This window comes from Cyprinodon tularosa, unplaced genomic scaffold (genome assembly GCF_016077235.1).
Source record: "Cyprinodon tularosa strain WSP-4 unplaced genomic scaffold, ASM1607723v1 ctg711, whole genome shotgun sequence".
Classification (NCBI taxonomy): domain Eukaryota; kingdom Metazoa; phylum Chordata; class Actinopteri; order Cyprinodontiformes; family Cyprinodontidae; genus Cyprinodon; species Cyprinodon tularosa.
The window spans coordinates 54,617-70,404 of NW_024039465.1; the positions used below are offsets into that span (position 1 = coordinate 54,617).

Sequence of the window (15,788 nt, forward strand, 5' to 3'; positions counted from 1 at the left end):
TTATTTCTTGTCAATCTAGATTAATCTCACTGTAATCTTGGAATTAATCTAGATTAATCTAGATTAAATTTGAATTCTACACATTTGAATTCTGCCAAAGGCATTCATGATATGTGTGTGCCACCTAAATATTAAGTAAAAATAAGTCTTTGAACGGGTTCCTCAAGCCAGGTATTAGTAATGTCTCTTGTGGTCTGAAGAAAAAATAAAAAATAATAAACATGAAACTCTTGAAATTTAAGCTACATTGATTGATTTTGCTTATGATAGTTAGGCTCACAGGTAGTTTTTAAGATGGGTCGCCTGTAGCCGCATTGAGAACAAGCTTGAGCCCATTGTCTTTAGCCATGAAGATCGGCTGGCGTCTGACGGCAATCCACTGAGCGAGGAGATTGGATAGCTTGACTGTAGAGCTGTGCTGAGGGCCTTGCCTCGGTTGCACTCAAACATTGTATTTTGACGAACACGACTCTTGGCCTGCTCTACATCAGTGCTTGACCCGGTCGCCATCTTCCTCATTGACTAAGTGAAGCTTTAGGTTTAGGTGGTACTAATTCCGCATTGAACAAGAAACAAACAGCTTTAGTCTTGTCAAGGTTTCTATTGGGAAGCTTCTTAAATTCTTAATTTTCCCTGAAGCAAACCCAGTGGCTTTATAGCTGCATCCATGTTAGCACTTCACGTTCAGTTTGCTAATTTCAGAGTAGGCCTAAACAGGTTGGAAGACTGATTTGTTGTCGCCCCCAGATATACATCCGCGGCAGATATATATCCGTGCTTAAATTTGAAGGGAAAAGTCATGGTAGCTTACTTAGTATAAAACCAGCTCCCAATCATATTTGAGAATAGATTAATGGCGACATTTTGTTGTTAATCACCCGATAAGAGTCTGACATTAATGCGGCACGTTAACACCAATAACGGCCCACCAGTATTTTGAATAAATAATAATAATAATAATAAATCTTGGAGCAATTTTGAAAAAAATTGTAATTATGTATAACTAACAAAAAACTAAAGCTGTATGATTCTGATTTTGATTTCAGACAGAAGGAGTGTAATTTTCTTTTTATTTGAGTGCAGCTTTCTTTCTCAATGGTGACTCTATTTCCAGAGCATAATGTGGTGATTGTTTTGTGCGTTTGTGTGAAAACATGACGTATAGTGGTATAGATTTCATAGGACAACTTTCTAGAAAAAAAGATAGAGAAGTGCTATAAAAAGGTAAAAAGAACCAATAAAAAATGCTTGATCTACCTATAAAATGTAGTAAACTTTCATAATTTGTGTGTTGTTAATGATATAGTCTAGATCAGGGGTGGGCAACACCAGTCCTGGAGGGCCCGTATCCTGAAACTGTTTGATATGTCTTTACTTAACACACCTGAATCAAGTAAATAGATAATTAAAAGGACTCTGGAGAAATTGATTGCATACTGGGGAGGTAATTGAACCATTTGATTCAGGTGTGTTGGACCAAGGATGAATCTAAATGTTGCAGGAAACTGGCCCTCAAGGGCTGGAGTTGTCCACCCCTGGTCTGGATGCTTTCCATGCACCTCATTTAAGTGAGTCCTATCACTAGGTTGTGATGAATTAGAAGGATATATTTTCCAACAAACATGGAATTATCTGTAGGAAACTTGTGTAAATCTGGTTGTGTTTAATAGTAAAAAGGCAAATGTAATAAAAAGAAGCCATCTGATATATGTCTTATGATTCTCTGTGTGGTTGCTGGCTTCCAGAGCTGACATATCCAAACAACAAGCAAGCTCAACAAGACCTGTCATAATAGTCATACTTGCAGTGTCAATGGTGATATGCTTGCTTGGTCTTTGGGGGGCTGTTCTAGTGTCCCTGTCTTACAATGCCAGATGCTTACCATCTCCACTTTCTGTTTTCCCCATATTGCTGTTAGTCATGTCACTGGACACCTGACTGCTCTTCCATTTCTAAAAACATCTGAACCAGTTTATAATTTTTTCTGCATTTCAACATATCTTGTAAAGTACTTTTAAGCAAATACATACACTTTATGGAATAATGATGTTTTATACGTTTCTGTTGAATTTGCTATGGTATTTTGGGAATTTGGTTGTTTTTATATTTTTAGATGTCATTTTAAGTGATATTGAAGGTTCTCCTTTTATATCCTGCTCCTTAAACCAGCTTAAAACAAACTAAACTGAATGCGTGCCAAGGTGAACTTGCATTCAGCAAGGTTGTATAATAATAATTTTAAAGTCTATTTTTACTAATTATTGGAAACATTTTCATCACAACTCAGATGCTATGATAAAAGCATTACTCATAAATAATTTTGTGCTGTTATTGTAGGCTGTTTTACCTGCATTTTAAAAGTACTTTATTCTTTAAATCCAGAAGTGAAAACATTTAACAATTTAAATGGAAATGTAATGGAGGACAAAAATTATTCTCCATACTTTCCTATTCCTTTTTTGGTCATTAAGAACATAATTAGAACCATGCTGCAAATGTCAAAGCTGTCATGGTTCCTCTAGGAGACCCCATGCTGTTTGTTTATGTGAAATTAAATAAGCAAAATCTACATCAAATATTAAAATCATAATAAGATAGAGATAACAAGACAAGATATTTCAATCTTATCTTACAAAAAAACATTAATCATTGCTGATGAAACAGTAAAAAACATCTGAAATAACTACTGTCAATTATAAATCAAAGTTTAAGGCATTGACAGTGGGTGGGTTTTACACAGGAAGATCAGATTAGTGGAAAAGATCGGTTCCACATCTACGTATTGGCCGATCATGACCTCCCAAAATTAAGAAAATTGAGGCAGATCGAAAAGCCGGCCGATAAATCTGTGCACCAATAGTTTCCTTTTGTGAAAGTTGGGTCTTGTAGAATTTACTCGTTTGCTTTAACCATGTTCAAAACACGGATGAATGCTTTCTACTGTAGAGATGGGTAACAGGAGCTGAGATAGGCATATGCCGATTGGCAGAGGGGAGTTGAAACGCAGAACGCAATGCTGACAATCGATGGATCAGAGCCACTGATTCAATGACTGCATTTCTAAAGAGAAGCACTTGCTTAAGTCAAGGGCTAAATGTCTCTGTGATTTCCTCATCATGTGCAGGAACAAAGACCTTATATACTGTATGTAAGTTTGAAGCATCCATAATCTAAAAAAAAATCTTCACATCACCTACCCGCTAATAACAGACTGAGAGCCAGATGCCCACCAGCAGCTTTTTACTTTCTGTGCTGTGCTGGATTCACTTGGATTGTTTGCCATTTTTTACACAAATATACTGGGATTATTCAGTCCTGCAAGGTTTTTTTTTTTCAGGAACTGTGTAACTCCTGTTTAATTCTATTGCAGAGTATATTTGATTTATTTTAAATGGCTAGACAATATCTATTTTCAGCTTGAAACCTATTTTTTATGTTAATTGAGGGGTGTAAAATCACAAACAGCTATCTAATACATCTCATTTGTTTTTTTCCTCTGATAAAACAATTTTAAAATAAATTTTAAACATCTTATAATACATAGTTAAACTTATGTTTGTATTTAAAGTTCCAATAACAGGACACACATCCAAATTGTTCAACATTTTAGATCATAAAAAGTTACTTTGCAGAGTGACTAGTGTAGTTATTTTGTGCATTAACTGAGTTACTAACTCAGTTACTCTTTTGGAGAATTTACTATTAACATTCTCAAAATGTGTCTTGTGACAGCTTTTTTCTAAAAAACATTTTTCTTTATTTTAAAATAATTGTCATATGTGTATAAATGCTGGAATAGTTATTTATAACTGTTTTGTTTTGTTTTTATTTCCCAGGCCTTTTCTGGAAATTCCAATTCAGAAAGTGCAGTTCGTCATGAACTACAGCAGGGAATTGTGGCTCGCTTCCTAAGGCTCATCCCAGTTGCCTGGAGTGAAGAGGGACGCATTGGTCTCCGCATTGAAGTGTATGGATGTTCCTACTGTGAGTGAATACAAACATCAATGCAAATTCTAGTTTTCCTTATAGTTTTCACATTCTTTCATAATATTCATGCTAAAAAGCCTGGACTATCAGACAAAAAGATATTCAAGAGACGCTTGATCAAGACTAAATAGGGAAAAAGTGTCCAAAAGACTTCTACCTGTTCATTGTTGTGCTCTAAAGCTGAGTTTCATTTGATCTTTATAGCTTTGAAAATATTTGGGCATAATGTCAAGATTAGTAATAATAACAATCATTGCTATTAAAGGGATAAACGATCAGTGGATCTACAAGAGTAAAAGATGTTTTTACACTAATTCATGTTTTAAAAACATTTTCATGATGTTCCTCAATGTGTTTCAGTCGGGGAGATCCTCCACAAGGAGCGATCTTCCTGTTTGCACATGATCTTTACATTTTCATGTCATAACACTCCTTCTTTTCTTAAAGTATATACTTTGCTTTATGTACATACTCATAAAAATTGTTCGGCTGGATACTTAGTGTATTTAGGTTAGGATTTAAAGTCTAGTAATTGAGGCACTTCATTTTGACAGAGGGTAAAGCTCCCATCCTTCCTGGTAGTGGCTCAGTCATACTGAGGTAAAGAGACTCACATGGTCACTCCCAAACCACTTATTTTTTATGCTAGTGCTTTCCAGTGTTTTGTCTTTCGAGGCTTCTGACCTGGTGCTTGCTAATTTCTCTTCAAAGCTGTCTTAATAAATGTTGTATTTACTATGATGGACTTTCAACCTGTTCATATTGTACAGGGAAGAGACAGGATGCCTATGCCTAGAATCCATCCTCATTTTCTTCTTATAGTTTGAACACCTCTAAATGACAGTCGAAGTCCCTCAAAAATGTTTTATTAATTGTCCTGTTATATTCTATATATTCCCTATTTCTACTTTTTGCAGCAGGCACTATACTGTAGATATGCTTTTTATTGAGCTGCTGTGAAGTGATCATAGGTTTTTGCTCCTCTACAACACTTTGATCGTACCCTACAATCACTTAAATCATGCATGGACAATCTCTGGCTTGTCAGTGATACTATAGGAAAATACCTTTTACTCAAAAACCAAACAAAGCTCAATTATAGGTAACAGAGGGGATTTTATTCCACTTGATCATTGAAGTTTTCTTAAAAGAAATATGCATCTATTTTTGAGGTAAAGCATAAGAGCTCTAAAAATTATGTTGCTGTCCAGAATCCTGGAGAGATCTTTCTAAGGTCAGTGGTTCAGCTATCTCTACTGCTCTTCCTCATGTAGTCCTAATACACAAGGAAGAGGTACTTACAACTCACTGATATATTGTTACATAACGGGTCAAATATAAAGATATGCATATATAAAGACATTCCATAAGCTTATGGAAGTTAAATACTGACTTTATATTGCTGCATCAAATTTAGGAAATCTTGAATGTTAGGTGTTATTAGTGGTAGATCTGTTCTCTTCTATATTATGCAGCATCTGGGAAACCTGGTGGGACTCCAAGTCGTAGTTTTCCTCACTGACTACATAGTGATAACCTTGCACTGCAAGCTGGATTGTCGCAAGATCTAAGTTTTCAGTCTCAAAACAAATCTATCTTGAAGGATTCCCACTAATACGTCCATCTCATGATAACCAGCTGATGCCAGCAGTGTTTTATGGGGCTGGACTTGTAGGAATGACGACAGTCATTCAGCATTTGTAGATGGGAAAGATGTCTGTGCTTTTCTTCAATGTCTTGATTTGCCTCTATGATTGGCTAGAAGCGTATTATGGAAGGTGGTTACTACACTGAAAAAAGTAATGCAACAGTTTTTGGTATTTACTTAATCATATATAGTTACTTTAACACAATTCTTTCATGTTAGCAGGGTAGGACATAAAACAATTGTGTTAAAGTAACTAAATATGATTAAGTAAATGCCAAAGGGGGTTGAATTCTTTTTTTCAGTGTAGCTGGCACGTCATCCAATCAGCTTCAAGTATTGTACTAAACATCCCTCCTTTTCACGGACAGACTGAACGGCAGGCATCCCAGATTGATAACGTAGAACTCAATACAGTTCTACACATATCAATCTGGCAACAGCCTAGTTAACATAGTGATGCAACATTAGCACAATTTACTGTTTGCTTAATCTTTACTTAAACTTCTTTCTAGAGTCAAACGTATGAGATGAAGATCTCAACCAGTATATAACCATGCAGTTCAGTACCGTTGTATCAATTCATCTTTTCCCAAACTTTGGACGGTAAAAAAAACTGTAACTGTAAACCACTGGCTTGTTTACAGGATGTCCAGTTACTGTTTACATGGCCTCCCATTTAAGAAAATAATACATTGAAATAGCACAAAACTACAGGCAAACGTACTACAGGGTTTCCGTGGGTCATTGAAAATCATTAAAAGTCATTAAAGTACAATTTTTTTAAATGAAGGCCTTAATTGGCATTAAAATTTATTAAATGTGATTATTGTGGCATTTAGAATGCTCAAATTAAAAAAAGAACGTTTATAAAAACTATTTTGTCAAATACATCAGATATAACTGTTTCAGTGTCTTTGTGCGGAACTGCTTGCAGTTGATCGTAAAGCCATATGTTTGGAAAAGAAGCTTGAGACAGGAATGGGAAAATGCTAATTAAAACGAGGAATTTGAGACATGTCTGGAGTCTGTCGACGGTAAAGATAAAGAAGGATTTTGCCATGTTTATAAAAAATGTATTTTATTTATTCTTTTCTTCTGAAAAAAACAAACAAAAAAAAAACAAATATATATATATATATCAGAGTCATGGGTACTAGTTGTTGGCATTAAAATAATTTCTAGGAGCATTAAATGAGCATTAAAAAAAATAAACCCTGTACTAATACATAAAAATTATTGTGTAACACTTATTACTTGCAGCAGATTTTTTTTCTGTCTTTAATGGAAATTGGCATGTCATAATTTTCCTTTTTCCAATTTTTTCATTCAAAACGATAATCATAACTGTACCATATCAACCTATGTGCAGCTTTTCACCCAAAAATCTTGTGAATGACCTTCAATATATGCAGGCTCTGGCCTATAATGAAGCTTCTGTTTTTATTATCATTTTAAAAACAAACTCAGTTTTATAATAAATGAACCAAAACAATCAGCATAAATGTTTTTTTTTTTTTTTTTTTTTTTTTTTATAGTTTATATTTAGTGAAATAAAAACTCTAATTATGAATCTGTTTGGTATGTAAACTTATAAGCACACTTATGATTTGCAAATTAATATACAGCAGTCATGCTTGAACAAGTTTTTTTCAATTAGAATGCTTCATAAAGGTGATCTAAAGTCTTGAGCTTATCTTTCCTTCTCACCCAGCACTAAACATTTTTAGTGTATTTTGGGAACATGTAGAAAGGCCTGAAATAAAAGATGGTATATTCCTCAAATAATGCATTTGTCAGAGAATCATATTTAATTGCAATGCAATAACTCTTAATTAGCACACAGATAAGTGCCCTCAGTGAAAAGGGATGTCTGGTGCAACAAGTCTACATAGACAGCAATAGTTTGATACCTTAAATCCTCATTCTTTCTCTGAATAAACTACAGTACTTGTCCAGGTCATAATGGTGCCTCCTCCACTGTGCCACATAGAAAATAGCTCCAGTTAATTTTCCATTTTATGACAAAATTTTTGATCAAACACAAAACAGCCTTTGCTGAATCTAAACACACACACTATAAACAATTTGTCTTTTTATCTCTTGCTCCTGTTTTTATAATATTTGCATTTTAAATCTTTACAGTTCTAACAACCACTTTAACCTGCGTGAAATAAAACTTATTTCTGACTTTTAATCAGAAGTGTAGAAAATTATCTTCCTCACAACATATTTGTTAAATTTTTTATTAACCATACTGATATTTTCTGTACATTTATATAAAAAATATATCATTGGCAATTAAAAAAAAGTATAACAAAGCTCATAAAGTAACATATACACGTTCACTGGGATTATAGGTACATTAATTCACATGAGCTTTATAAAAAGTATATTTTAAGCACTTTGGCATATTTAAATGTCAAAAACAAATGATTACTAAAACATTTTTTCACTGTATTCTATTTGTTGTGTTTTATAAAAACAACTTAGGTTACTTCCTATGAATTAAGCTGGTTTGGCAAAATGCACTTAAAATAATTTCAGATATGTTCATAGGTACATAGGTTCAGAGAGAAAACTTTGGAAATAATGGCTAGCGTTCCTTGGTACTTTAATTTTAGGGCAGTTTATCTTGGAAACATACAACACATTTAGCCTTGGACATACCAAGAATAGAATTTTGATTTAGATTTTTGTGAATCCATAAAAAAATATATATATTGGTTTCTCAGCTGTGTTTGATGTATATTAGACTTCACAGATGATCACACAGACCCTGTCATAAACCTTTCCTATTAACATAAATAAGCAATAATTTCAATTAATCTAGTTTCCTAAAAAAAATTGCAGTGCACGTTTTCAGACCAGAGAAAAAATAAACAGTCCCCAATCGACTCCTCCTTTTGAACAAATGCATCATCCAGGGAACAGACTCTCTTGCAAACCTCTTCGCTCTCATCCTATTAAAAGGCGCCAAATTGATTTTGATAACAATTTCAATTAAGGCTGTGCATAAATTACTTTTATAAGTGACACACATACATCTTCCATTGTGAAGATGTGATTATATAGTGTGTTGATATGTCTGTGAGTGTGCCTGAACTTGTGAGTATAAACACAAGGGCATGTATTGTATTCTAGTCAGTCCTCAGCTTCATTGATTACGTTCCCTTGTTTCATTTCCTCCCCGTGTCCAAAGAAGCAACTAAGTCATGATAAGGATGACAAGATGTGCAGCACTTTACACACACACTAACTAAAACAGCTGCATTGCTTGATTTTAAAGGAAAACGGAATAATTCACGTAGAAACAAAGACATCTGTCTTTTTTAGGTATTCCTCACACATTCAAAACTATTGATTGCACCTTGAAAATAACGACAATGCAAGATGACATTTGCAAGAACACCTGATATTCAAAAGCTGTGTTATTTTGATGCAATATCTATTTCTCAAATTCAGCAAAGCAGTATCAAAGCTCTATTGTTTATTTGATATGAATCATGCTGTCAACCACCAGCAGCTGCAAGGCATGAACAAAATTTGCTAGAATTAAGAGAAATATTTGATTAAAACTGTATGCTGTGTCAAAAAAAAGAACTGTTTACCGTTTTACCAATAAAAAACAAGATTTCACCCAAAGAAGCAAAAATAGAAAGGAAAAGCACACTTTTTGAAGACTGACTTATGTTAACGTATTGTTAAGAAACAGTCTTTTATTGGGTTTTTTTTTTTTAATCTTTGGAGTTTTTTTTTTTTTTTATTGAAATGACATTTGATATACTATCTCTGAAGAACAATGTGATATAAGAAAAGTCCCAAACAAGCTTAGAGGTTGTTTCTGACAGATAAGAATGTTGCCTACCATGCCTTGACATCTGTTAGATTACAAATAATAAAACACAATCAGGTAAACACATACTTACAACTCAGACATCAGTGATAACAGAGAGAGATGTGCAACTGCTCGCATATGCACACCCCTCCGGTCAGATGCATCATATTTCAGAAATGTCTGTCAGCTGTGTTTTGAAGCCTGCAGTGCTTTCTCATGATTACCCTGTCACTCCTCTTTCCTTGGGCATTCAGTCAGTGAATAAGAACACATACATTTGTCTGTTCATTTACCCATCCTTCTCTCATACTACTCCACGGCTGCTTAGAATCTGCCCCTCTTAAAATGTTTGTCTTCTTCCCAAAGGAAAGATGTAACAGGGGAGAGGTATATTGTTGGTCTATGACCAAAAAAAAGAAACCAGGGAAGCACAAAGGAGTAGTTGTAGGAGGAGAAGGAGGCAGATAAATATAGATGTTATGTTCCAAGCATAATCACCAAATATGTGGGCTGTAGATGATAATTCTGGGCTTTTAGAGTGTGTGATAATTAAAAGCAATGCCATATTATGACTCATCTAAGACTGTGCAATAAGAGTGAACGTGTATGTGTACATCTGTGTATGTGTCTGTGCCAAAGCTAAGGGCTATAAAGGAGACATGATCCACCATGCTTGGGAATTTACATGCTCATTTCCATTATCATTAAGGTAAACACTACAGGAGAAATCAATTAGATCAGTATTGAGACAGGTCATAATATGTTTGTGTTGCATAACCAAGAACCAGAAGAAGCTAAAGTTAAAATATTTTATAAATGAACACACTAAGTTTGTCATGAGCTTATTCTGATGAACTGTGGGTCTCAGAGGTATTTACAAACCTTTTTCCTAATTTATCAAGGGATAGCTAAAAGCCATATTGCATTTTATTTGGATTATGTTTGATAGACCAGCACAGAATGGTGCATAACTCTGAAGTAAAAAATTAAAGAAATGCTTCCTAAGCTTTATAAAAAAAAGGATAAAAGATTATGTGGTATTTATTTTAAAGGGGTCATAGAGCAATTATACATATATTATATATTTGGTGCTGGTCCTTAAGGTCTCTGAATGTGTAATATTGGTTGGGCTGAAAATGGCATATCTGCTGTTCTATGAGCCCTAATGCAAGCCTGGTTAAAAGCCGTAGAATGAAACAACAGGTTTTCTTTCTTTTATGGTATGCTCATGAATATTTAAATGAGCTGTGCGCTGATTGGTTGGTTAACAATGAGTGAAGCTGCTGAGCACAGATGCATCATAACAACAAGCACTCACTCACTCACTGAAACATTGAAATTGTTGTGGAAGTGTGACCACACGTCCTCTTTTTCCCGGACATGTCCTACTTTTCATACCTAAAAAAAATGTCTGAGGGGGGTTTCACAATCTTCTGTGATTTTGGTCGAATACAGTGCAGCACGTAGTTCTTGTGGAAGTAAACACAACTATAGGCGTAACAGCTAAACTATTGTCTTACATCTTTGCGACCTCTATTCATGTTCTTGGGCTGGTGAACCGGTGGGCTTTTTTTATATGTAAATTTCAGGGCATGACAAAAGTACAGACCAGAACCAAATAAGGCACCACCCTTCTTCTCTTCTTCGTTTGGATTCGCCCTTTATATGATGGAAGTTTGGAATTGTGAGATTTGCAGAGAAAGGAGGTGTGGATGGGATTTGAACTTCTCTGTACTTCCATTTCACTCCCTGAACTATCATTATTCATCCATGACTCTGGTTTGCATTCTACAACCCCTTTAATTTCGTTTTATTAATCCAGACAGTTTAGGAAAGAAATGGAGTTAATCTAAAGTAGGCTTAGTTTAAAACACCCTTAACATTGAGCATAATTTGGAGTATTGTTAAATCCTCCTTCAAAAAGAAAGACAACAAATAACATGACTCCAGAACCTACAAGCAAGGCTGTCCACCTACACAGATAGACTAAGCAAGATGAGTCTTGTTAATAGAAGCTAACCAGAAGCTCAATGTAACTCTGGAGAAGCAGCAAAAGTCCAGTCCTCAGCTTTATTATTGTTGAAAACTTGATAATTTATTTTTTTATCTGGATTTGATTTAAAAAAAGAAAACAACAAAAAAAAATTGCTTCTTATTTTTTCTCTTAGAGAAAGGATCTGTGGAAGACGCACTAAATAAGGGCATCTTTCTTTTAGGACATGATGAAGCTGTCACGATTTGGCTATGGTTAGATGACCCAAAAGCAGAGGCAGGGAGGCCGAGGTGAATCTCTTGTGGATTTAATAATGAGTTAACAGAAAACAAAGGGCAGGTTATCCAACAATCCAAAAACAAAACAAAATCCAAACAAATATGAAACCAGGTGTCCAAAAATCAAAACATGAAAACTAGTCTAAACGTACCAGAAACCATGGAGACATCAGGGGAATCACAATCATAAGGAGGAAGGCTCAGAGAGAAGGAGTTGGAGCATGTTTGACGGTGTTTGACGAGGACCCAGCAAAGGGGAACTGAAGAGAGAGGGCTTTTAAAGGAGACTGAGACAAAGAGGGGGCTAATGAGGAAACTGGGAGCAGGTGTGTACAGAACAAGACAGGGAAAGAGCTAGGGAAGAAGGAGAACATGAGAGGGCAGCAGAGAGCAACAAATAGAAACCTGGAAGACTGGAAATAACAACAAAATGATAATTAAATTACTAGGAATATAAAACATGGAGAAAAGAAGACTAAACACTAGAAGACAAGGAGTAAAGTAAGACTGAATACTCAAAAGAAAAAAATAACAGAAACAGAAACCTGACAGAAGCAGTTTTACTATCACCTCTAGGGTTGTTGTGTTTGTAAATGGTAAATGGCATGTACTTATATAGCGCCTTTATTCAAGTTAGGAGACTTGACCAAAGCGCTTTACACTACATTCATTCACCCATTCACACACACACTCACACACTGATGTGTGTACAAACAACATATGATCCATAATTATTGATTAAAGATGTAATAAAAAAGTTATGAATATTTTATTAAAAATTTTGGACCTTGCTGCTTTTCCATGATGGGTATATATTATACTGTAATTATCTGTTTTTTTTTTATTTGTTGCTCAGAAAGCCAGGCTTGTTTCCATGGACACATTTTAACCTCCTACTCTATGCGGTACTTGACTGACCTCAATGTGACCCTGGTCTCGTCTCTTAGGCAAAACTTTACACTGTTAAATAATAGTGTCTAATTAGTTTTATTTAACCTTGAAGCTTAATCAACAAGGATTTTTGTGACAAAATAATGTATAAAGTAAAAAAAAAGATTCATGACAACATAGTTTAACAGTTGCTTGATTTTTTTCACACTATGCCTGTTTTCTCTGTGAGAGGATAGATAGATGTATATAAAAGCTATTAGGGGTTTTTATTGGTGTCTAAAGTATTTTTTAAGGCCAAACCAGAGATGGAAATGCTCCTAAAATCATTTTAGGAGGTCTCTGTTTTGACGACAGTTTATTTCAAGACATTTTAGCGGCAGACCTGCACTGTCAGAACCCTTCGTTGCAGACCTGCACTTTGAGGTTTCCTGGGCTTTCAGAACCGGAAGTTTATTCCAAGCCTTTCTAAAGTAAATTATAGTATACTGGAAGCATTTTACATTCTCGTTATTATTTGCTGGGTTTTCATAATAGAAATCTATTTATCTATTCACAAGGATCTTCTATTCATTTAAGCTAGCACTCATCTCGCAAAAAATGTCCTCTTCTTCTAATAAAATCTGGCAGCATATACATGCTATGCGCTTTTCCTGAAGGCTTCAAATAAAACTCCATAATAAACCTCCAGTCCTGACAGTGCAGGAGACTGCATTGTGCAAGTCTGCAATGAAGCATCCTGACAGTGCAGGTCTGGGTCCTGACAGTGCAGATCTGCAGCCAGAAACATCTCGTTTATTTGACATTATCAGTGTCTTACGAGCACAGAGCCAGCAAATATAACCTGGCATTCATCTTTCTTATTATTTTTCCTGTTCATTTAGTAAAATATATTTTGCTAAAAATATTTATAGTTTTAAATTCTGATTAGGCTTAATTCCTTTGTGCGTTTTATCTCACTGTGATTCAGTTAAAAAGGTTCCTTATTCCATTGTCTTTTACATCCTGTGGCATCTGTATTTAATTCTGAAACACATTTTCTTCCTGTGAGATTTCTTGCCTACTAATTATGTTTAAAAAAAAAAAGTTGAGGGAAAAAAATATGAATAAAATCTCTTTAACTCGGTATTAGCTGAAAATAAGGTGCTGAAATAGGTGCACTTTGCTGAATTGATTTAATGCCCTTTGGTGCTCTTGCACGTATTCTGGCAATGAGCTTTATTCATCGGGTGTATGAACAAAGCCACAAGGTAGAACATGAAAGTTTATGTGGAATCTAATATTGATCACTAAAAAAGGTTAGCTAAGTGTCCGAATGTTTTAGAACTGTCCAAAGCCACACAGATGCATTAGACTGGGAAACATTATACGAATGGGTCAATAACGGTCAGATTTTCTATCCTACCCTTTGCATTCTGTATTTTCTAACCCATCTCTCTCACAGACACACCAATGTTCTTCCCACTAGCCACTTGAACTCTTTGAGTTAAGATAAAAAGATGGAGGAGGTGTCTCAGCCACTACACTTTATTTCGCCTCTGAATGGCCAAAAATTGCATTCAGTTTGTGGTGTCCTTTTGGTGCTTATCTTGAGTGTGGCAGCTTTAGGAGTCAAAACAAAAACTGTTTTCTTTTTCATTTTCTTGTAAGGCAAGACACTGTATCATTTTGTCAACATGTACAAATGACAACATTCAGCTGATGTGGACATCAGTAATTCTATTATTTATACTCATGCATATTTTAGCATTTGTTATTTTATTGTTAATATTCATGAAAACAAAGTATACTAAGGCATGTTCTCAGTCATTCTGCTCTTTTTTCTGCTTGTTTCATTGCCCTGTCATGTTTCTGCACTTGTCTGAACAAAAGAAACTAAATACCTGCTGTAGAATATGCTTTCTCACAATTTTAATAGTAATTACAGCTTTTTCTGCACTTGTACTTAGAAGAGAATGAAAGGGTGTAATTAGTTCATTGTGGTTTTTATTTTACAAAAATTTCAAAACCAGTCATTTATTTGGTGTAGTCCTGAGGTCGTCTTAGCATATATTTTGTAATAAAAATGTGTATTCTCTCTATTCTTCACATGATTTATCTGTATGTTTTTGTTCTTTTGTAGGGGCGGACGTTATCAACTTTGATGGACAGGGAGTCATTTCATATCGTTTCAAGGTACATTATCCATAAATTCATTATTAAAATTTCCAACAAAATATAAGTACTGAAATAAGGGCCATTTTATTTTGTTTTTGTGTGTGTATATGAACAATGAAATGTGAATTTGGTGTTAACATTTTTAAAGGTGAAGAAGATGAAGATTATAAAAGATGTGATCGCATTGAGATTTAAGACATCAGAGAGCGAGGGTGTGATTCTCCATGGGGAAGGGCAGCAGGGCGACTACATCACTCTGGAGCTCCGTAAGGCCAAGCTACTCTTGCAGATAAACTTAGGTAAGTAAACTGTTGGTGTCATGTCGTTGGGAATGAAAAAGTGTGGAAGTTTTTTTCCTAACTAATATGTGTTTAGGCTTCAATCATCTAAAGAAATTTTTTCTCAGGTAGCAGTTGAATTCCCGTATGTTTAAAAAGGTATTTATAAAAACTATATAACTTGAAGTAATACCAGATAGCTCTTTAAATATTAGATATTCTATAAAATACAGTTTGTCTTTAAATAGCTTTTTGTAAAACACGTGTTTTCCCTTCCTAAATGTGATTGGCTGAGCCGTGTTCCATGTTGTAATGAAATACAGTGTGACCCACATTTAGATATAGCTGTGCTAGTATTAACAGGCGTAACGTGTGGCATAACATTCCTTGAATTTGTAAAGCAGCCAGTTGAAACTCCAGTACGGTGGCTGGGAGGTGCAAACCAACATTACAAAATCTAAAAAAACTTTTACAAGTTTCTAAATAAATTAGCATTTTAGACCATACTCCAGCACCATGTCATCTTCAGTAATCTCAGGCGAGAGACGGTGCAAAAAACTTCCCAAGAGAACCTTGGTTGCTTGCTAACCATGCTGTTAACTCTGTGGTTGTGTTGTTTCATTATTACCAACAGTTTTAAAAGTGTGTATGTTTGGGGGGATTTTTATTCTTCTTTATTGGTAATATGAAGGATGAACATTTTATAGAGCAATAAGCTCCTTGA

At 34.9% G+C, this 15,788-nt stretch overlaps 1 protein-coding gene across 1 annotated transcript in view; it reads left to right on the forward strand.

The window, feature by feature from the left end:
* Window positions 1-3,900: 3,900 nt before the first annotated feature.
* LOC119772515 (contactin-associated protein-like 2) overlaps window positions 3,901-15,788 on the forward strand; it is a 255,193-nt gene continuing 243,305 nt past the window's right edge. The window contains exons 1-3 of the mRNA XM_038268959.1: window positions 3,901-3,984; window positions 14,752-14,804; window positions 14,935-15,085. Of these exons, the coding sequence (XP_038124887.1) occupies window positions 14,944-15,085 (142 nt within the window). The 5' untranslated portion in view covers window positions 3,901-3,984; window positions 14,752-14,804; window positions 14,935-14,943. The remainder of the gene's footprint in view (window positions 3,985-14,751; window positions 14,805-14,934; window positions 15,086-15,788) is intronic.